The sequence below is a fragment of the Dreissena polymorpha genome, chromosome 3 (genome assembly GCF_020536995.1).
Source record: "Dreissena polymorpha isolate Duluth1 chromosome 3, UMN_Dpol_1.0, whole genome shotgun sequence".
Classification (NCBI taxonomy): Eukaryota; Metazoa; Mollusca; class Bivalvia; order Myida; family Dreissenidae; genus Dreissena; species Dreissena polymorpha.
Genome location: NC_068357.1, coordinates 106,145,437 through 106,168,822, shown reverse-complemented (window position 1 = coordinate 106,168,822; position 23,386 = coordinate 106,145,437). Strand labels below are relative to the sequence as shown.

The following is a 23,386-nucleotide window of genomic DNA, read 5'->3' as shown; positions in this document are numbered from 1 at the left end:
TTCAAACTTTCAATGCAATCCAGATTAAAAAAAAATAAAAATATAAACCACTTACGGTGTTCATCATTGCCTTGAGGGCCTGGGCAGCGTCCAGGTTGGCCATGTCCCTATCACTGTTGGATGTGGAGAACTTCTGCATGCGATGCTCATACGCTTCCTGACGAATGGCTGCACCCGTGGATCCCAGCCCCGGCCTTCCAGGACCACCGCCCCGTCCCCCACCCCCCTGCCCATACCCCCCTAGGGCCTGAGGCTTCAGTAGGCCTCCTGGCACATAGCGAGGCTTGTCATCAATCTGCAAACGAAGATCAGAGTTACTGGTTTAAATTCATTAATGAGCATTTTTATTTTAGAATCAATCAATTACATTTGTTTTATTGATAAAGTAACTCAGATTTATTAATGAAATAATAAGCGCAAAATATAATTGAGCATGTAAAATAATATAGTTAAACAAATTTAAGTAAAACTTTTTTCAGATACTAAAAGACTCTAACCCGTCTGTTTTTCCTGCGTCTTTCCTTATTCCTTCGCTTGAACTCCATGTCATCTGTTCTGCGCTTTTTGAAAATTTCATCCTCAACTTCTCCCAGGTCTTGAATAAGAATTGTTAGGTTAAACAAGCTATATATCTAGGCAAACTGTGCCCATATATTCTGGGACACTTGAAGGATGGCAAAATAATGAGCCCGCATTCTGGGATTACTGGGCTTCATGCAGGTGCATAAAGTGTTTACCAAGATAAGCCTGTGCAGTCTGCGTAGGCTAATTTGGGACGACACAGTCTGCCTAGACTGGATTTTGCGAATAAGAGATATTGTTTTAACAAACCAATTCCACAAAAGCAGACAATGTTGTTCCTAATAAGCCTGTGCATACTTATCTTGGTTGACACTTTACTCGCATGCATTAATATTCTTTAACCCTTTAACACTTAGAAACGTATTTTGATGCATGTGTAGTCCCATAGAAAGTTACATTTAATTAAAGACCTTTCTTACTAGATTCAAGTTTACAAGGCTTCATTTCCGACCCTTAAGTTACTGATGAGTAGCAAACAGCATAAGTCCTGAACAGACTGCGAGTTACTCGCAGGCTGTTCTGGTTTTATGTAGTTTGCACATTTTTACTTTGCTTCTGAGTGGGAAAAGATTAAGCCCCATTTTCTCAGAGGAAGGCTCAATTGCAGGTTCTGCCCAGGAGACTTTTTTAATAAGCTTTAGTGGCTTATGACTTGTAAGCCAGTTAAGCTTATTCACTCCCACTGATACCACTCAGGTACACACTTTGATGTGTTTGTAGTCACTAAGGAACTTACCCACTGATACCACTCAGGTACACACTTTGATGTGTTTGTAGTCACTAAGGAACTTACCCACTGATACCACTCAGGTACACACTTTGATGTGTTAGTAGTCACTAAGGAACTTACCCACTGATACCACTCAGGTACACACTTTGATGTGTTTGTAGTCACTAAGGAACTTAAATTTAATTTAAGACCTTTCTTACTAGATTTATGGTTCAAGTTTTAAAGGCTTGATTTCCAACCCCAAGATAATGATAAGCATCAAACAGCATCAAACAGCATAAAACCTTAACAGACTGCAAGTTGATCACAGGCTGTTCTGGTTTTATGCTGGTTTCATATTGCAATTTACCTTTTGCTTTTGAGTGGAAAAGGTTATGAGATTTCTAGTCTGCAAGATAGAACAAAAATAATACAATTCTTTTCTTGTATAAATGCATTAAACCAGCTTCCAATATTTGTTTTCATGAAAAGCTGCACTATATTTGTTTTTGATACTGTATTTAGGGGATATTTGTTTGTATACATGTCAGACACATGCTTTTTTATTTTTAAGTTTCCCAAAACTTCAAAGTACATTAAATAACTGATACACCTTATTCTGAATTTGTTTTCTAGTTTTGCATTCATAAAACTTGTATATGTTTTTAGTAAAATTATATACATGTTCTTGCATGACCAAGAATTAACTACATTACAATTAAATTGTATCCATGGTTGGTTTTAATGCTGCAAATAAATTCACTGCTGAAGTGACAAAGCTCACTGTAACTTCAGTTAAAGGTCCCGCCAAAGGTTGCGTTCTAATTGATATGAATAAGGTCGCCGTGGCGTAGTGGATATGGTGTCCGCCTAGCGACCGGGAGGTCATGGGTTTAATTCATCTTTCTTAAGATGTGTCTCAAAGACACCAAGTACTGGTTCTAGTCCCAGAAACTTACTCGAGAGCGTTTCAAATAAGCCTTAGGAGTTCGATGCAATGGATCTAAAATGAATTAGGTTTAAACTAACTTCAGTTTCACGTATTTGTGTAAACATCAGTTCATACAGCAGCATGACCTGTTACATGTACCTTGCATGATCAGCTGGACTCTTTCCAGAGACACAACCCCACTGTCTGTTAAATAACCCTGAAAAATAGTAAATCAATCAAATACTTCCAAATTAATTGTAAAATAGAGCGCAAAGTTGTCATCAAAAATGCATGTTTACATTAATCAAGATTGATGTCTTCTCCCCATAGTATTAGAAGATTTCACATGAAAGGAAATGGTGTAATTTTGGATACACTTAAAAAAAAAGACACTTTTTGTTTTACTAAATTGCAAAAGAAAATATAAACATGAATGCAGGATTAACATCATTTATTAATCCCAAAGTAATAACTGACATATCTCCAATCATCTAATCCAACTTCCCTTGTTCAATGGAAATTGCTCTGGCTTTGCTAATGCCATTGAGATTGTAAATCATCTGATCATAAAAGCAAGATTTCCAGATTTTTGTAAGAAATTAAAAAGAGATAAGAATCCACTACTTCTGAAAACAGTTAAACCTTTATTGTCTTCAAGAGTTATTGTGTGAAGTTATTTGAGAAACTTCACACATTCTGTTTTAACATTTTCTCAAAGAATAATAATAAATAATTGTGACTGAACTTTTATTCTAATGCATATAATCAGCAGCACACTAACTATCTCAGTTGCAGATGTTGAAAAAATAAATTATCTTTTGGCAATCAAGTTACATTTATTTGTCCAGAATGGGGTCTTCATTCACAGTAAATTGCTTTATATTCACAACACATCATGTAGCTAATTAAGGCATGTTTCTGGAATTAAGATATATCAATAGACCATCCTGAATAAAGGAGGGATATCATTAGGGACATGCCATAATAGAAACCCTGCTTGTTTTCAAACCTTACCCCTGTTTTACGGACAGCATTTTTGTACAGCTTCACCAGCCTGTCAATGGCCCCTTCCCTGGAATCAAGATTACATATAAAGTTATGAATAGAAATGAAGTGGAATGGCAGGGTAGGAGTTGGATGCCTTAAATTTGTTATGCCTCATCCTTTTCAAATATGTAGCCCCCTCTGTTTTTATGCCCCCACTCTTTAAAAATATGTCCCATTTTGTTTTGTCCTTTTTCCTATGAAAGTGTTCTTGTAATTACAGACACGCCAATGTGTTGTTATTGGATTTTGGCGATTTCATAGAGTAAAATAGAAATACTTAGTCTGCACAAAATGTCAGCACAATATATTGATTACACCAATTATTAAGCATAAACATTTTCTCTATTTATAGTGACGAAGACCCTGGCTGGCCCGAAAATAAACTCAGATGCGTGGTCTACATATAAGAAACCTACACACAAAGGGACCAGAAACCATTTTTCTATTTTAAGTAACAGTGACCTTGACCCAACAATCCCCAAGTACAAGCTCAAGCAGCTAGATAATCAATGCAAGTGTGCTGTATTTAAAGTTTCATTGAGATTGTTCAATGCAAACTGAAGTAATTTTACCTTTACCACTTAGATACGTATTTCGACGCATTTGTAGTCCCTTAGAAAGTTACATTTAATTAAAGACCTTTCAAGATTCAAATTTTAAAGACTTCATTTTCAACCCTAAGATACTGATGAGCAGCAAACAGCATAAAACCTGAACAGACTATGAGTTACTCGAAGGCTGTTCTAGTTGTGCGCTGTTTGCACATAGCCATTTTCACTTTGCTTCTTATGTGGGAAAGGTTTAATCAGAGGCCAACTGTCTGAGGCTATCTGCCAAACCCCTATCTATAAACAAAGATTTTCACTATATTATACACAGAAAATAATTGTATACAGAGCTTTCTATATATAAATCATAGCATCCCCAACATTCCGATTAAAAGTGCAAACATTAACAAAATGAGCCTCGCTCGGGGAAAACTGGGATTAATACATGTGCAGTCAGCACAGGCTAATCAGGGACGACACTTTCTGCCTAGACTGGATTTTAGTTTAGAAGAGACGTCCTTCAAACAAAAAATTCCATAAAAGCTGAAAGTGACGTTCATAATAAGCTTGTGCACATGCTAACCTGGGACGACATTTTAAGCCCATGCATTAAGCCAAGTTTTCTCAGAACAATGCTCAAGTGTTGCTGACCTGATCTCCAGTGAGGGCAAGTGAGGGAGGAAGTCATTGCCAACAAAGAAACACATGAAAACCCAGTCGTCCAAGGCACGCTGAAAACAAAAGGTTCACACTTTTATTGGCATATAAGTGGACATATCGTGTGAATACTGCTGGCTTATTTAACATGATTTATACCTACGCAATTAAACAACTTAGAGTAAAATCAGAAAATCTGCCTAAAAGTTGTAATTGAAAAGATAATGATTCATTATAACTTCAAATAGTTACAGACATCTTTTTATAGTTGATTTCAAAAGCTAACAAATTATATTGACATGAAGTACGAATACAAAATGTTCAGAGATATCAATCCAATTACACATTTTAAAGAAAGAAAGATCTTTAAACTCTTTTCAAAAAATGTCTTTGAAAATGAGACCAGTCATGAACTTACTTAAGTTGTATATGAAAGGGTGAGAGCTTGTTAACTCGAATCAAAAGTAGATTTAAAAGGGAAACAACTCATTACCATACTTAAAAAAGTTGTCTTTGAATGGGAAACAACTCATGAACTCACTTCAAAGCTGTATTTAAAAGGGAGACCATTCATGAGCAGTTCTCTTTCGAGGTATTCCCGCAGCACGTTCAGTCGCAAAAAAATGAAAGGAGTCTCTTCAAAAATTGGGGCCGACAGCTGATCATGTTCACCAAATTTCTCCTTTGGAAGGCCTTGGCAGTCTTTCAGCTCATGTCCTATAAATCGCCACAAACAAATATTTCTGGCTGTATATTCACATAGAATAAATTTCAGTATTACAGTCAATCTCAGCTTATCTTAATTTTGGATTTTGACTGTGCTGAACCTCAAAATTATATATAATTTTCGTGACAACTATTTTGTCCTGATAAAGCAAGCACAAACTATATGACATCTTTGTGCCAGATAGCCATGAACGCTGACAGGCATTCGTAATCATTGTTTATATATAATATCTGAACACCTTTTACATGTATAAACATCATTTTTCCAAATATATTCAGCCTGAAGTTGAAATTTCTTACTTAATTTTTTTCTGAACACGGACTCTGGTCTAAATCACTTCATAAGAATTGAGTCTATCACTGCCTCTTGACAAGTTAAGCTTTAAAGGATACATAATTAAAAGGTATCCTTGAGAAGCCAGAATTAACGAATTATATATTATTTTTTTAAGGGGGGGGGGGGGAGGCAGGGATTCATGGGATAGAAAGTTATAGCTACAAATGCAAGAAATGAACTACTTCTTACCTATCTGTCCACAGAGGGCACATGGGCGGGGTTTATTAGGCTTGAACTCCTCTCGGATGATGGTGAAGTTGACCTCATGGGTAGCCAAACCTGTGTAGGCATTAGTAAATATTTGTAATAATGCAAAATAATTTATATTCCTGGGCATGAACATTCATGGCTTTTTGAACAAGAAACCGTCTAAGACGGGTGATGCTCCCCAAAGTTTTCTTTGTCACAATATTGCAATATATATTCAGATAAAAGGAAACGTCTTGAGACCACAGTAGTTGGAGGGACAATAATTTTTTTATAGAAAATTTCAAAGGGCCATAACTCTGTAAAAAATCATCCGATCAGAACCCGCTGATAATATGCACATCTCCTTTTGGTAGTGAAGCTTCCCATAAAGTTTCATTGAATTCCGTTCATTAGTTGCTGAGAAATAGCCCGGACAAGAATTGCACTATATGTACAGTTAATGGAAAATTTCAAAGGGCCATAACTCTGTGAAAAATCATCCGACCAGAACCCGCTGATAATATGCACCTCTCCTCTTGGTAGTGAAGCTTCCCATAAAGTTTCATTGAATTCCGGTCATTAGTCGCTGAGATATAGCCCGGACAAGAATTGCACTATATGTACAGTTAATAGAAATTTCAAAGGGCCATTACTCTGTGAAAAAATCATCCGACCAGAACCCGCTGATAATATGCACATCTCCTCTTGGTAGTGAAGCTTCCTATGAAGTTTCATTGAATTCCGGTCATTAGTTGCTGAGAAATAGCCTGGACAAAAATTGTGCACGGACGGACGGAAACACGGACGGACAGACGAAGCGGCAACTGTATGCTTCCCCCAAAATAAATTTTGGTGGAGCATAAAAATGACAATATTGTGGACACATACATTTGTGGATTTCTGATTTTAACAGGAAAATAAACGTTTTAATTTTCTCTCCTAAGTTGCCCATGTGTCTGTGAGTGATAAAAAGGGAAATCGACAACAGGAGTTCAACTATGATGAAAAAACAAAATACAAATCAATATGTTTTATTCAACTCTTTTTAAAGCACAGACATTCTTTCAATTAGATCACACTTGATCCTTTATCCGCTGCTTGTTGTCTCTTAAAAACACAAAATCCTACAAACACAAGACACTTTGCACATGACCCTTGTTAACAATTCGCGTTTATCCTTATTGATCTACCTAAACAAAGTTAAAGGTATCCATACGGCTAAAAGACATTAGTATTTACAGGAACTATCAATATTAAAACATTCCTTACTTCATTCGTTACTTGTTCAATACTTACCAAGCATGATCAAATCGGCTGAAAAAGAACAAGTATGTACAGTTAAAATGTGTCCAAAAAATAATAAGCAAAATTGGAATAGCTTATTTACCGGCCATCCATCAGCTTGACATGTGAATCAAGAAATTGTGTGGGATTGAAAGCTAATTAACTAAACATACAGGTATACTTGTATGAAAATGGTATTAATCTGTATTCATACTAGGCATAACAGTATTAAAACACTTTAATTAATGTCAGTTGCGTTTATCCTGCTGAAATATCATTGAATCATCACACTTGGATAATAAAAGATTAGAGCTTTAACTTAAAAGAGTATAGAGCTTGCTTATGCTTTGGATTTCAAATCAAGAATGTGTAAATTTTTGTGATTTTCACGGACTGTATCAGTTATGAATAGTTAGAAAGCTAGAGAAACTATCTGACGTAATTTCTTAAACTATCTTCAGTTTTAAATGATTTTAACAGACCCTGGAATGATAAATGTAATTGTACAAGGATTACATTATAGCCAATAAAAGTAAATAGGAATAAAAAGACCAAGAATTTAATCTTGTTTTATGATATATAATACATGTTATGTATTTGTTTTAATATTCAATATAGATATAGATGTAATTAATTGCATACCGTCTGCTCCACAAAGACAGTGGCTGGTGTTGGGGTCATGATCAGGCTGGGCTGAAATCAAGTCAGAGACATGAACACAAATCAATATATATATCTGGGCCTTGCTCTGTGAAATGGGTGTTTCATGAATGTGCATAAAGTGTCGTCCAAGATTAGCCTGTGCAGTCCGCACAGGGACGACACTTTCTGCTTTAATGGTATTTTCATTTACAGAAAATCTATGTTTTTATACAAAGTAAACCCCAAAAATATCAAAATCAGGGGTCTCATAATGGAATGAACTCAGGTGAGGGAAAAAACAAGCACCTTTACAGGGTCCAAAAATCTACATTTAAATAGATCCAACAAGAGATGTGTTTGTCAGAAACACAATGCCTTTTTTTTTTTTTAAATCAGAGTTTATTTTCAGGTCCTACCGGCCCCTTCATGAGGTCTTTATGGTCCGACCTGCCCCTGTGACCTTTCAGGGGAAAAAGATTAATTTTGAGCCAAAGTAGGTCAAATTTACCCCGGCTTCCCGGGTATTCGCCAAAGATATAATTTAGATCCAAATATACCAGTGCACGGTGGCCAATGAGACCTTAATGTGCACTGGTAGATAACACAATGCCTCCTATTGCTCCGCTTTGAAATAAAATTTCAATATATCATTTGGCAGGTTTAGAAATTATCTCCCTTTTAAAGCTTATTACTTCCCTTGGATTGTATTTTATGACTTTTGACCTTGAAGGATGACCTTGAAGGATGACCTTGACATTTCACCACTCAAAATGTGCAGCTTCATGAGATACACATGCATGCCAAATATCAAATTGCTATCTTCAATATTGCAAAAGTTATGGCCAATGTTAAAGTTTCCGGACGGACGCACAGACTGACGGACTGAAGGACAGTTCAACTGCTATATGCCACCCTACAGAGGGCATAAAAAGAAAAAGTCCGTCTTTCATGAAAATTCATGCTCACCTCTCTGTTTCCTGATGTAGTCCATGATCTTATGCTCTCCCTCACCGGGCACATTAGCATCCGACAGGATGACCTTGATGCCCTTCCAGCCAGGGTCGTTGTTCATGCGGTCATGGATGTAGAATCGCAGGCAGTCAGCCAGGCGGAACATGAATGGGGTACCCTGGAATAGGATAGAAATCAAATAAATTTTGAAGTAAAAACCTGGTATCAATACACTTTGAAATCCAGGAGTTAAATGACCCAGACTTTGACATTTTCACAGGTCTATTTTTTTAAGTATAAAAATATTAAATTCAAGACTTATGTTGTTTCTGCATACTAAAAAAACATTATAACCTTCAAAATGAATTTTCAAGCTGTTTTATGGCAGAATTTGACAACTGCTCTCTAAGTGTAACCTTCAGCTTTGTGGTAGGGTGAAGTTTTATATATATGTATGTGATATGTCGCCTTATGATGAATTACCTTACTGTCAAGTTATTTCAATATCCATCAATACATGGTTATAGCTGAGACAGGAATTTTCAAGCTGTTTAAAATCCACAGTTGAAGCTAGATTTCAAAGAGTGACCTAGTGTTTTTTTCTGGGAGGGCAAAGGGGCATAGCGCATTATTTTCAAAAAGGGCATTTTAATGCCCAGTTTAGGAAAAAAAGGCAAAAACATTTTCTAAAACTGGTTTTGGGAGAAACATGTAATTGCATCAGAGACAGTTGTGGAAAAACATAAAAAAGCACATTTTATGGTAATTGATGTAGTTAACTTACTTTGATTTATATTAATATATTTACCTTGCAATGTCCATTTCAGTTCCATGCTGTTTCAATAAACCGTACAGCATGACATTCATAATACAGCAGTATATGCATATGAATCTGATTATACACAGATCCACTAGCATAAAAATTAAAACATGTTTGTCTTACTGGAGAGATCCAGTTACTGTCAAACTTCTCAGTGTACTTACTGGAATGATGCCGTTACTGTCAGTCACAGTGTACTTACTGGAGTGATGCAGTTACTGTCAATCACAATGTACTTACTGGAGTGATGCAGTAACTGTTAAACTTCTCAGTGTACTTACTGGAGTGATGCAGTTACTGTCAATCACAGTGTACTTACTGGAGTGATGCAGTTACTGTCAATCACAGTGTACTTACTGGAATGATGCCGTTACTGTCAATCACAGTGTACTTACTGGAGTGATGCAGTTACTGTCAATCACAATGTACTTACTGGAGTGATGCAGTTACTGTCAATCATAGTGTACTTACTGGAATGATGCCGTTACTGTCAATCACAGTGTACTTACTGGAGTGATGCAGTTACTGTCAATCACAGTGTACTTACTGGAGTGATGCAGTTACTGTCAATCACAGTGTACTTACTGGAGTGATGCAGTTACTGTCAATCACAGTGTACTTACTGGAGTGATGCAGTTACTGTCAATCACAGTGTACTTACTGGAGTGATGCAGTTACTGTCAATCACAGTGTACTTACTGGAGTGATGCAGTAACTGTTAAACTTCTCAGTGTACTTACTGGAGTGATGCAGTTACTGTCAATCACAGTGTACTTACTGGAGTGATGCAGTTACTGTCAATCATAGTGTACTTACTGGAATGATGCCGTTACTGTCAATCACAGTGTACTTACTGGAGTGATGCAGTTACTGTCAATCACAGTGTACTTACTGGAGTGATGCAGTTACTGTCAATCACAGTGTACTTACTGGAGTGATGCAGTTACTGTCAATCACAGTGTACTTACTGGAGTGATGCAGTTACTGTCAATCACAGTGTACTTACTGGAGTGATGCAGTTACTGTCAATCACAATGTACTTACTGGAGTGATGCAGTTATTGTCAATCTCAGTGTACTTACTGGAGTGATGCAGTTACTGTCAATCACAGTGTACTTACTGGAGTGATGCAGTTACTGTCAATCACAGTGTACTTACTGGAGTGATGCAGTTACTGTCAATCACAGTGTACTTACTGGAGTGATGCAGTTACTGTCAATCACAGTGTTCTTACTGGAATGATGCCGTTACTGTCAATCACAGTGTACTTACTGGAGTGATGCAGTTACTGTCAATCACAGTGTACTTACTGGAGTGATGCAGTTACTGTCAAACTTCTCAGAGGCGGGTTTCTCTGGCGGTACTTCCATCCCCTTCGACTGTAATTCCTCCCTCATTCGCGCTATTGCCTCTGCAGATTCTCTATAAGTAGACAATATTGATTTGGCTAACTCTATTCATTAAGCATTGCTTGTACAAAAAAATTGTAGAATTTCATTTTAGATCCTGCAACTGTTTTGTACAAGCAATTCTTCAATAAACAAGAGATGTGTACGTCAGAAACACAATGCCCCCTATTGCGCCGCTTTGAAATACAAATATATATAAAAACAAGGGACAAAATTGTCACAAAACCAGGTTTTCATTATGAAAAAAAAATCTGATAAAGGGAGACAACTCAAACTGAACTTTTGAAATGAACAAACAAAATTAACCCCCTTTGTAAGTTTGTTTTAAAATAAATCTATTTTTAGTCGTGGTGACCTTGACATTGGAGATATTGACGTTATTCTTTCGTGCGACACACCGTCCCATGATGGTGAACAAATGTGCCAAATGATTTTAAAATCTCATAATGAATGACATAGTTATAGCCCAGACAAGCTCATTTATGGCTATTTTTTACCTTTGAACTCAAAGTGTGACCTTGACCTTGGAGATATTGACGTAATTTTTTCGCGCGACACACCGCCTAATGATGGTGAACAAATGTGCCAAATGATTTTAATATCTCACAATGAACGACAAAGTTATGGCCCGGACAAGCTTGTTCCGCCAGCCCGCCAACATTCACCAATCTAATAACCAGTTTTTTCCTTCGGAAAACCTGGTTAAAAATATATAATGTTTTAAATATTGAGGTTATATACACTCAGAATAGCTCCAAAGAACATGCCATTTATTTTATTTATTTGACCTAAAGGTTGTGAGTGGGGTAGTGGGGAGATTTTTGGAAGAGTTGACAGCAGGGCATTGAATATATTTTTACTGAATTATTGAATTTGGCCATGACACAATTGGAGATTACTTGCAATTTGCAGTGGAACATGCTGCCAACAGGTTTGAACATCTTTTCGGTTTGTTTTAAAAATTTTGCTGTAATTTATGATGGACTGAAAGTTTGTGGGTCCTGTGATTTGCATGATTTTAGTAGATTCAATATTTGCTTCAGTTAATTGTTTAACATATTTTTTTTCTGCCTAAATGATTACTGATATTTTTTCTTCATCAAAACCAGCGATATTTTTCAGCTTCTTTGTACGTTTTCTTTGCCTTTGCCTGTTTTTGTAATCTTTGTCTTTGATCAATTTTTTAACATCTTCCATTGTTATTGTTAATTCCTGTTCTGATATGTTTTCACTGTTCTAACTTATTGATTGTTTTCAGCGAGGGCTTTTCTATGACTTTAATTAAAGTAGACAATTCAGTGGTGCTTTCATCAATTGGCTCATTATTCCACTTACATTTATTCCAAAACTGGAGGGCAAATCATTTTCTGACAAAAAATTACTCAAACTACCGGTATTTTAAACTTATACCCATGCACAAAATCTGACATGGTAATTTATTTTTTACATGTATGTTAATTTTTTGTTTATGTCATTATTTCCCCCCCCCCCCCCCCAAAAAAAAAGTAATTGAACTATTTAAACATAATGCCTGTGTCAAAATTGACAGACTGTAGCAGACGGAAAATGTTATCCTAAAAAATACATAAAACATTTAGCTTTATTATTTACAAATATATATCATGCATTGTAATATCAGGCAGATATCAATGTAGTGGTATGATAAATTGCTAATTATTGCCCCAGTCAATCTCTTTCAAAAACAGAAAATAATCAAACTTCTTACACAGATTCCTTTGAAGCTCTGAAACGACGGCTTCTCTGCTGATTCATCTTGGCTCTAGGAGCCTGCAATCATAACATTCAGATCAAGGTTTGGGTTGGAAACGGCTGTATTTTTGTAACATTGCTAGACACAACCCTTTCATGCTTTACCATAACAATGCCTAGTCAACTTCAGTTAATGCTGATTTATAATATGAGGAATATGCTTAAAACTATTGCATCATTTAACAACATAATGGCAAGGCTTACAGCAAAAACAATACCTTCACACTCAACACTCAACATTTTTTCATTTATAAAAATTAACAGAATAATATATGTATAAATGAGTCTTGTTTGAGGAAACTGGGCTCAATGCATGTGCGAAAAGTGTACTGGTTGTCCCAAATGAGCCTGCGCAGTCTACAAAGGCTTATCAGGGACAACAATTTTCGCATACACTGGCCTTTTGTTTAGAAGGGACCTGTTTAAACAAAAAGCAGAGAGGGTGTTGTCCCTGATTAACCTGTGCAGACTGCACAGGCTAATCTTGGACAACATTTAAGCCCAGCTTTCTCAGAGCGCTACTCAATTAAGTACGCACCACTCCATCAATGGCCATGTAGAGCACACGCCTTGGTCTCACAATAGAGAAGATTCTGTCTATGTATTCAAAGATCAGAATCATCATCTCCTGCTCATTCTTTGGGGCAGGTCTGAAAAATCACCAATACAATGAAAACAATCTGATTTTTAATTTGTAAATTAAAACTTAGTTATTATAATAAGACAAGAGTGCCAATCTGTCACAAGATACGCCCGTTTTAAGGCTTTTGACAACCTGATAACTTTACTATGACCCATATTTGAACTTGACCTACATATCATCTAGACACAACTTCTGACCAAAGTTGGTGAAGATCTGATGAAAACTACTTCAGTTAGAGAGCGGACACCATGCTTAATGCTTGAAATGCACTAAGTGACCTCGTGACCTAGTTTTTAACCTGGCATGACCCATATTTGAACTTGACCTACATGTAGATATTGTGTAGATACAACTTCTGACCAAGTTTGGTGAAGATCGAATAAAAACTTTTTGAATTAGAGAGCGGAAACTGCTCTGGACTACGCCCGCCGCCAAGGTGAAACTATAATACGTCCCATTTATTTTAAACGGGCGTATAAAAATGCATGGTTCATGTTGTTGTTTATTTTAAGACTAACACAGAATGGTGAGGCTAAATTGGATATTTTCTATTTAAAACGTGTTAAATTCTACAAAACTAGGACTTAGACCAACCATTAATCACAGTTTAGGCCTTCAATTAGTGGCATTATATACACTGTGCGGGAATCCGTTTGGAAATCATCATTGACCCTGCTACAAATGAAAATGCATCAACACTGATAATGTGGCTATAACAGCTTACTTGTCCTCAGGGTGAGTGCAGGGGTGAATGATACCATTCATGTCCAGGTAGAGATTATCAAACTCGATATCATTCGGATTCTTAGCGCTGGTATCCACTGGAACCTTCACTCCATTGATTTCCTTTGGCTGCAGAAATGATGAAATTCAGTAAGTGCAATGTTAATCAATGACAATTATATGTTTTTAAATCAAATGCGTTCTTTTGCAGGCACTTCGAACTCATCCTCACATTTTTTTTATTAATGTATCATTTACTATCCAAGTAAAGTTGCAGGAGTTTCTCTGCCAAAGAAGAAAATTTGAAAGTAATGACAATATTTTCAAAGTGGCGAATTTCATATAAGACCATTATTGTAGACTGTGCTAATCTGTTTTACAACAAATCTCCTGAAGTACATGTACATTACTTAGAGGGGCGTAATCATGTGACAAACAAGATAGCGAAGTCCATGCCGAGACAGGAATTTTTAGCCGTTTTATACCCTTCATTACTTTTATTAATTGTTAAAATGCTGCTCACTTTCCAGCCATATTGGCAAGACAGTGTAAAGCCTTTATATCTTAGTAATATTTCCTCTACATCTCAAATGTATGCGCTAACAAATTTCTTAGGGTGTAACAAAATTACAGCTCCCACTAAGAAATATTTTTATAAATTTATGACTATGAATCATTATAAACATAATTATTAACCTTTGTTCTTTATATTTGTTGCTTTTTTTCCAAATGTTTATCGTCAGTAATAATAATAAATAATCAATTGTCTTGAAAGTGTAAAACTGCTGTCTTGAAAATCAGCGCTTCCGCTAGCTTTTAAAAGTTGGAAGTCCTGACATCCAATGCTAAAATTGTAGACGTCCCAGACATACATTGTGAAGTCCCGATTTTATTTTAGAATTTTAACAGACTTATAAGTTCCAACTCTATCCATTACCCAATATTCCAGTATAAATTACGATTTCTATTTTCAAAACCAAAATATGGCAAATATTGACGATGAATGTGTTAAAGAATTTCATGGACACAAACGTCCTACATTTTACGCAAGTGCATATACAAATTGAATTGTGGGATGGGGGAATTCCCATTGAACATGCGTTAATCACGTGACGCAATTTGAGAGCATAGAGCACTGTTCATATTTAGTAATCATAACAAATCAACAAATAAATTTAAAGTGTTAAATGCGTATAATTAAAAGTGTTGTCCGAAATCATTTCCAGATTTTATTATTCACGGAAAGTAAAGAAAACTCTAGAAACAAAGAAACATTTCTCAGGTTTTTCGTGTACAGATGAAAATCATGGGAAAATTAGACTTCATGTACAACATCACGTCATTCTTCCTCGGCTTAAGCGTGGACTTTTATATGTGATTGCTGAATAAAAACTTTGTAGTGCAGAGGTCGCTTATACTTTACTTTACTTTTTACTTTTTACTTTTACTTTTACAAAAGTCTTTACTTTTGTTAAACAAGGGCTGTTTGTAAAACATGCATGCCCCCCATATGGGCTGTCCTTTGTAGTGGCAGCCATTGTGTGAATACGTTTTTTGTCACTGTGACCTTGACCTTTGACCTAGTGACATGAAAATCAATAGGGGTCATCTGCGAGTCATGATCAATGTACCTATGAAGTGTCATGATCCTAGGCAAAAGCGTTCTTGAGTTATCATTCGAAAATCATTTTACTATTTCGGGTCACCGTGACCTTGACCTTTGACCTTGTGACCTCAAAATCAATAGGGGTCTTTTGCGAGTCATGATCAATCTACCTATGAAGTTTCATGATCCTAGGCGTATGCGTTCTTGAGTTATCATCCGAAAACAATTTTACTATTTCGGGTCACCGTGACCTTGACCTTTGACCTAGTGACCTCAAAATCGATAGGGGTCATCTGCGAGTTATGATCAATCTACCCATGAAGTTTCATGATCCTAGGCGTATGCGTTCTTGAGTTATCATCCGGAAACCATTTTACTATTTCGGGTCACCGTGACCTTGACCTTTGACCTAGTGACCTCAAAATCAATAGGGGTCATCTGCAAGTCATGATCAATCTACCCATGAAGTTTCATGATCCTAGGCGTATGCGTTCTTGAGTTATCATCCGGAAACCATTTTACTATATTGGGTCACTGTGACCTTGACCTTTGACCTAGTGACCTCAAAATCAATAGGGGTCATCTGCGAGTCATGATCAATGTACCTATGAAGTTTCATGATCCTAAGCCCAAGCGTTCTTGAGTTATCATCTGACAACCACCTGGTGGACGGACCGACAGACATGAGCAAAGCAATATACCCCCTCTTCTTCGAAGGGGGGCATAAAAAATCATACAGCATTTTTTTAATGTGGAAACCTTTTCTCTAACTTAAAAAATAATTATTTACGCTTTATCTACAGAGCTTCATTCATTGAGATAGGTCAGTAATGATCAGTGAAATGTAAAGGTATTGTATACAGCTTTACGTGGGGTCGGCGTGTATTCAGCTGCCTGAGCACCGATTGGCTGATGCGCTTACCAAGAAGAATTCGATCGACAGCTTGAAAAGTCAATATTGGCCACTCGCTGAGAAATTTCATTGAAAACAGTAGCTCTTAGGCAGAGTTAATGGACTGAATAACCCGATTTACTGTTGACATTTGTACCAGGCATTGAAGAATTTTTCCAGAGCCACTTGACCTGCAGGGCGAGTAGGCCTGACAATCCACTCTCCCTTCACTTTAATCTACTCACCCTGCATTTAAAAAAAAAATATATCTATATTTATAGTTATGATCAACCAGAACCTTTTTGACGATGCTAAGAAGCGTTGTCTAAGTTATCATATCATGAAAAAATTCTTCACAATGGCGACCTATGTAAAAGACCGAGCCAGTCCGATTGAGATAGCTTGATTTTTCTAATCGGCATACCTCGCTGATTATCATTGATAAAATTAAATATTAATAGAACAGCATATTCTGGGGAAACAGATTCAATAAGTTAATCAAAACGTTAATTTTAAATTAGTTATTTTACATCCATTTTATTTTTATGGACCAATGAAACAACTATATATTTTTTCTATTTTTTTTTGGATATTTGTTCTCGATTTTGTAAATAAATTGCGAATGAAAACATATAAAATTATCTTTTTACGCGATCACAAATCTAATGCGAACAATTTCGATCCTGCAAATTGTAAACACTGCACTGCTATGATATATAGTTGTCCGTCCCGCTAGCGCAGTGGTAAGCACATTCGCTTTTTCACCTGTACAACACCGGTTCGATTCCCGCTCCCGGTGCCATGTTATTTTTTGTTTGTTTTTGTTTGTTTGTCAGTCAATCAAAGTACTGACAGTACTGGTGTGAGGATGCTTTTGAAGAGGATTGATATAAAACATCAATTTAAGTTTATCTATATCACCACAATTGTGTATGTTGATACAAACATTTTGGGTACGATCAAAAATTTGGGTACGAAAATTTTGGGTACGAAACAAACTTTGGCACGAACACAATTTGGGTACGAAACATTTTTGGTACGAATTTTTTTTAGGGGTACAGGGAAGTAGTACCCGTGGGTAACTTGACCCATATTGAGCGAAACTGGGAGGCGGGTCACATTCTCGATCAAATCTAACAAGAAATATCTTTAAACAGATAATCAGTGTGTATTTTTCTGTACCACTTTTCGTAAAAACTTTCTATTATAAGAAAATGTTTGTGGGTTATTCAAATTACATTTCAGCAGATATATACAAAACACGACATGATCGTTAATAATAAAAACACATGTACATCATACCCCACGTTTATTTCATTGTTTACATTCTTAATTTAATAATGTTATATGTGCGGACGTGATTTCACATGCCCATGGACATGGATATATGCTTTTATTCCTGTTGAATATTGTTTGTTAATTTAAGTTCAATACGCATAGGCATGTTTGTTCGTTAAGTACGGCAATAATTTCATGATGATTCCCAAAAGTAGGTATGAGCACATAGTTGTAAGAGCACTTGAATACGTGAGTTCCCCATGAACACATGGTAAGGTTAACTAAATCTCCGTGAACAGCATACAATATCCAACAAACGAATGAATTATCAAACAAAGTATGTGCACTCTGTAATTTCTGTTTGATAAGTTTATTAAATATGCAAAATGAGAAAGCACTCATATAAGCGAGTTTCACAGATGTCATACGGCTATTATTATGCTATTAGTCGCTACAACGTTTCCAAATGGCATGTTCGAAATAATTCGTTTTCTTTAAACTCATGATTGCGTTTAAAGTTAATTATACACGTTTTATTTCGCAATTTATTTATTGAATCACGACAAATGTCAAATACAATACAGAAAATGCATAGTTGTTTCATTCATCTATAAACATATAATGGATTGAATATAACTGATTTAAAATTAACGTTTTCACACTATTATGAAATCTTTTTCCCAGAATATGCTGTCCTATTTATGGCTGAGCTTCCTATACCTTTATCAATGATAATCAGCAAGGTATGCCGATTAGAAAATGAGTAGAATTATCGAAATTCTCGCTACAAGTCAATATTTTTCAACAGAAGTGGGATATTGTTGTTAAGTTTTTGACTGTACCGCTGCTTTATAAAAAAAAAAAAACCAGATGAATTTTTGACACTTGAAGGTCTTTACAGCTGGGATTTCGGTACCTGATCGTGCTTGTGCAAATATGCACTATGAATTCATACTGGGAATCCCAATAATAATGTTTATATTTAAGTTTTTCACGATCAAACTTGGATAAAAACAATGTTTCGTCAGTGATTTCAGTGTATTTTGCAATATTCTGTAATAATATCCGCAGTATTTTGAGAAATAATCAATATTAAGGGGGATTTCTGGGGATTTCAGTGGATTTCTGGGGATTTTGGTAATTATGGGGATTTCAGTCTTGGCATTAATTGTTTTTAGGCACTAGCCCAGCCGGGCTACCAGATTGGAAATTTCACTAGCCTGAATCAATTTCAACTAGCCCGAAATAAAAGTTATAATTCTGTTACATTTGTAACTATGTTTGTATTGAACTGTTTGAACAAACATAAAACAATAATGATTAAACAAATAAACACTTGATTCTGTTTTATTAACATGTAATGTCTGACAATAAAAATGTAACACAAGGTCTCCAGACATCTCCATTCCATCATGATCCTGTCTGAGTCACTGAAATCCAGGTCTGACATGCTCTTATAGGCGGCCTGAAAACAAAAACAATGTCATAACATGATATGAATTTTCCACTCAAATATCTGAGAAAAAAAAGTAAATGCAATGTCAAACTAGCAATAATACCTGTGCATAAGAAGTAGAATAAAAAGGTAACCTTTCTGCCCTAACTTCTGAGTCTTCTTAATCTAAAATAACATTTGTAGCAGTAGTTCTATTGCCTAAGGGGCTAAGCCACATCTGTTTTGTCGCCGATTGTACCAGCATCTTAAATGCCGTATGATGACACATTTGAATATAATGTCAGAATTCGTTCCTTGACAGATTTATTTTATCTGTTAAAAACTATACTTGTCAGTTAGAGCATGATATTTAATTGCATGCTGTTTTTTTTTACATTACGTATGAAATGCACTTACCAGCCAGTCAGCATTGCTGGCTCAGAGTCAGAATCAAAGTTCCCAAGGCAATAGGCATTGGCAATACAAAACAATGCCATGACCGATTATTTTTCCGTAATGGTTGGAATTTTCATTTCATTGACTGTTCATAATTTCTGTTGCAACCTTCATTGTCATTATGCAGTTGATGTTTTTGTGTTGCGCCCTCAAAATATCGCAGAAAATACATTAAAACAAATTTATCGCTGCGAGTTTTCCAGCCTGTAATAATAATAGCGTCTCGCGAGATTGACTTACAGCACTGTTCAATAAGCGTCTAATCAATGATTGCTCAAGGGATATAGGAGGTTTTGGGGATTCCGATAATGACGTCACGTTTGCGCATGCTCAAATTTTGGCCGTCAAAGCTGCGGCCATTCTGCTATTGTTTGCATTGATGAAGTGCATCGTGATAAGGTTACAAACATATTCGCGACCCTTTTGAAGAACAAAAAATACTCAGAAATTGAAATTCTTTTAGATTAAATTGAATCCAATGAACGAATACAAATAAGGACGAAAACAAACAACAAATTGATTGATTTTATGTAATCAACATATAGAAACTGATTTGAACCTATTTGTCTGTAAAAACTTACCTTGTTACAGATTAACTAAATCCTCTTAATACTGTGAAACCATTTATTTTCGTCGACACAAAATTTCGCCCTTTTCATAAAAATGACTATTTCGTCCGCTCTTAAATTCGTCCATTTCTGGTTTTGAAAAAACCCAAAACATCCGATTTGTTTGTAATACATGTAATAGGCGGTTGCGAAAAAATCGTGCTGGGGAAAGAGAGGTGACACTTAAGTTGGTAGTCACTTGCAGGAGGTGGGCCTTGTTTGGCATATGCCAATTAACAAGTCTGTTATTTTAGGTGATAGTAACTGTCCCTTATTATTTCATGTCATTGACACGTTCTTTGTTATGATTAGCGGATAAGTGGGACTGAATAATCGTTAACGATCGTTTTAAACAACGAAGCCAATTGCCAATTAGTCTTTTTCCATTACTATCACGGTCAAACTGATAACAATCTTACCTTTATCGGCGCCAATTAGAGAAGGTGCGAACATTATGGGCTATAATTAGCGTAAGCAAATTATTTTGGTCATATTTCATGACAGTTTCAAGCGTTTTGCATCGTAAATAGTTGATCATTTTTTATCACAAATCAAAATGTTCTTTATTAATTTGTAACAAAGCGCAGAATATATTTCAGTCAGGTGTTGATCACACATCGTCTTATTTTAATTGCGTTTAATAGTATTGTCTTTAATCCGGATTCGCCGCGTGTAGGCTGTATTATCTGCCACACCCCTGAAAAACACAATACACACAATGGGTAATAAAGTTGTCAACAATTAGCGCTAATCAACACTATTATACCTAAATGAAGTCGACGCATTCGATACAGCCTTATTGCATTCGCGTTTTACAGGAAATGTCACTTGTCAGTACACTGTATAATGAACATCCCTTTGTGTCAAAACCGGATTTAACTTGAGTGTGAATAGTCGACTGTTTGTATCAATACCATCTGTGTATCTGTATTGTAAGTGTACCAGTCAACAAACAAGGTGCGCGCTTCCGCATATGGGTATTCGGACATTCAAAAAATTGACCTACGGTTTAGCGTTCACGCCGTCAAACGCATTAAGCAATATAACTCGTTTTTTTCACTATTTCTTTACTTGCAAAAAATACTAGTGGCTTATAACTTACCTTGCAATATTTTTTCTCGCATTTTGCGAGTGTTAATTTCGAGCCCTGTGTATATGCGTGGATTACACTGTATTTAAGTGCCTCATGCCTACGGTAATTCAGTCTTATTTGTTTCAAATATGGGACATGATTGTTCGTTCGGATCTTGAATTCGTCCATCGGTCGAATGACGAAAAAGGCGAAAATTAATGTCGGACGAATAATAATGGTTTCACAGTAAATGTTAATGTTTTTTATTTAATTGTTCACACCAATTTTGACACTCTTTGTTTCAGCATTTTAACCCAGTGTTTAATTGCCCCTTTCTTTATCACAAACAAAATCTCGATATGATCGGATTCTGTCCAGACAATTACTAAGAAAACAGTGTGTCATAAACCCAGGGACCTATACTTGTATGACTCTGTATGGGGTCTCTGCATAAACCACATGTGTCTGGTCATTAAACACAATTTATGATACCTCCATGTCATCTCTCGACATATTAAGTAAAAAACTCAACAGTTGCTTTAATAAAATATTTGAACATGTTTAAAAATAGACATTTGTCCGAAATGGATTAACAGCTAAGAACTATTAAGTATATATATTAGCCAGTTTAAACATAATAATAAAGTGTTTAATAACTATACATTTAAAATATTGTACACATTTACTGCTACACAATTAACGTATTTAACGGGTACCTGCAAATGTAACTCTGCTATAATGTGTAAAGATCGTGCCTTACTGCAGTGTTCGAAACATCATCATGAAAACAAGCAATCGCGTTTGGTCATTATAGGGATTTAAAATTCTTACGTTAAATAAATTAAATGTGTAGATTAATGGTATCATAAAATGCTAGATTTGTATCGCTCATAATCACTACAGACGAGTTTTCAATATACGTGTACATGCAAAGACAGTTCAATTTGCAAAATATGCAGGTGTTTTTTCAATTTGAATGCTTAAATTTATTAATATTTTCATTCAATGTTAAGAAACAAAAATTCATTCAATGTAAAAGAAAATTAAAAATACATTTCAAGATTGAATTGTATTGAGCTATTTTAGGGCTTTGTTTTATAACTGATTCAATGCACGCCTTACACTAAATTTCAATGGCGGATGAAAAACAACACTATCGCATCCACACCACTTATAATAATATTCAAATTATTATATGTTTTATTATTTTTGAAATATCATTTATTTAATTCTTATTTTAAAAAAGAATACGGGTATTTTTAGTTTTGTTTTGTGAAATTGTAAGTATTAAGTCTTCCGACGACCTTTACTCTGATACAATGTAATTGGCCGCGATCAAGAAGTTGACGGCCAATCTATTCTTAGTAAAAGAAAACCCCTCTTGTGACGTCACACAAAAACCTCCTATAACAAATGTAGTTTTAAATAAGCGTCTACATTTATCTATTTCAGACATGTTACAAAGTTCGGACACGAAAAAATGCACTCGACTGATCGGGCTACCGGCTTAGAATTTTCACTCAACAGACGCAAAAATCACTCGACTCGGTCGACGGTCGTGTGGGTTACGTCCAAGACTGGGATTTCGGTATTTCTACGACCCAGGCATTATCTCAATCGGACTGGCTCGGTCTTTTACATAGGTCGTCATTGTGAAGATTTTTTTGATGGTATCATACCTTAGACGATGCTGAAACAGCATCGTCAACTAGTCTATTTAGAAACAAACCGGCGACCAGTGAATACAAAAGTATACCTTATCTTCCACACAGTGCACAACAATTGACGGATACTTCCTACTCAGCCAGCGAAAAAATGCTGGGACTCCCATACTGACAATTTATTGCTCTGATATTTCAAATGGAATACAAAACAAATTGTAGCTCGATTTTTTCACTTTCGGGAAAATTGTTTACGAAAACATGTGAAGCCGGATAATTTCCGGTGGGCTTTGTCCAGTATTAGAGCTGCCCGATACTGTATGACGCAAAGTTTATAGGAACCAGTCATGACTACTCCTTTTATATAACTTTTTTGATTGGTTCGACATTTTGAGGAATATCCAATTAAA

General features: G+C 35.9%; 1 protein-coding gene across 8 annotated transcripts in view; it reads right to left on the bottom strand.

Moving 5' to 3' along the window:
- LOC127870862 (5'-3' exoribonuclease 2-like) overlaps nt 1-23,290 on the bottom strand; it is a 74,517-nt gene extending 51,227 nt beyond the window's left edge. For all 8 annotated transcript variants that reach the window (XM_052413403.1, XM_052413404.1, XM_052413408.1 and 5 more), the window contains exons 1-15: nt 23,072-23,290; nt 13,970-14,097; nt 13,141-13,252; nt 12,559-12,620; nt 10,734-10,845; nt 8,619-8,781; nt 7,653-7,703; nt 7,023-7,040; nt 5,727-5,816; nt 5,016-5,191; nt 4,469-4,548; nt 3,237-3,294; nt 2,382-2,439; nt 498-595; nt 56-295 (exon numbers count right to left, since the gene is read on the bottom strand). In XM_052413403.1, the coding sequence (XP_052269363.1) occupies nt 56-295; nt 498-595; nt 2,382-2,439; nt 3,237-3,294; nt 4,469-4,548; nt 5,016-5,191; nt 5,727-5,816; nt 7,023-7,040; nt 7,653-7,703; nt 8,619-8,781; nt 10,734-10,845; nt 12,559-12,620; nt 13,141-13,252; nt 13,970-14,097; nt 23,072-23,146 (1,521 nt within the window). In that variant the 5' untranslated portion in view covers nt 23,147-23,290. The remainder of the gene's footprint in view (nt 1-55; nt 296-497; nt 596-2,381; nt 2,440-3,236; nt 3,295-4,468; nt 4,549-5,015; nt 5,192-5,726; nt 5,817-7,022; nt 7,041-7,652; nt 7,704-8,618; nt 8,782-10,733; nt 10,846-12,558; nt 12,621-13,140; nt 13,253-13,969; nt 14,098-23,071) is intronic.
- Between the last annotated feature and the right edge of the window lie 96 nt (nt 23,291-23,386).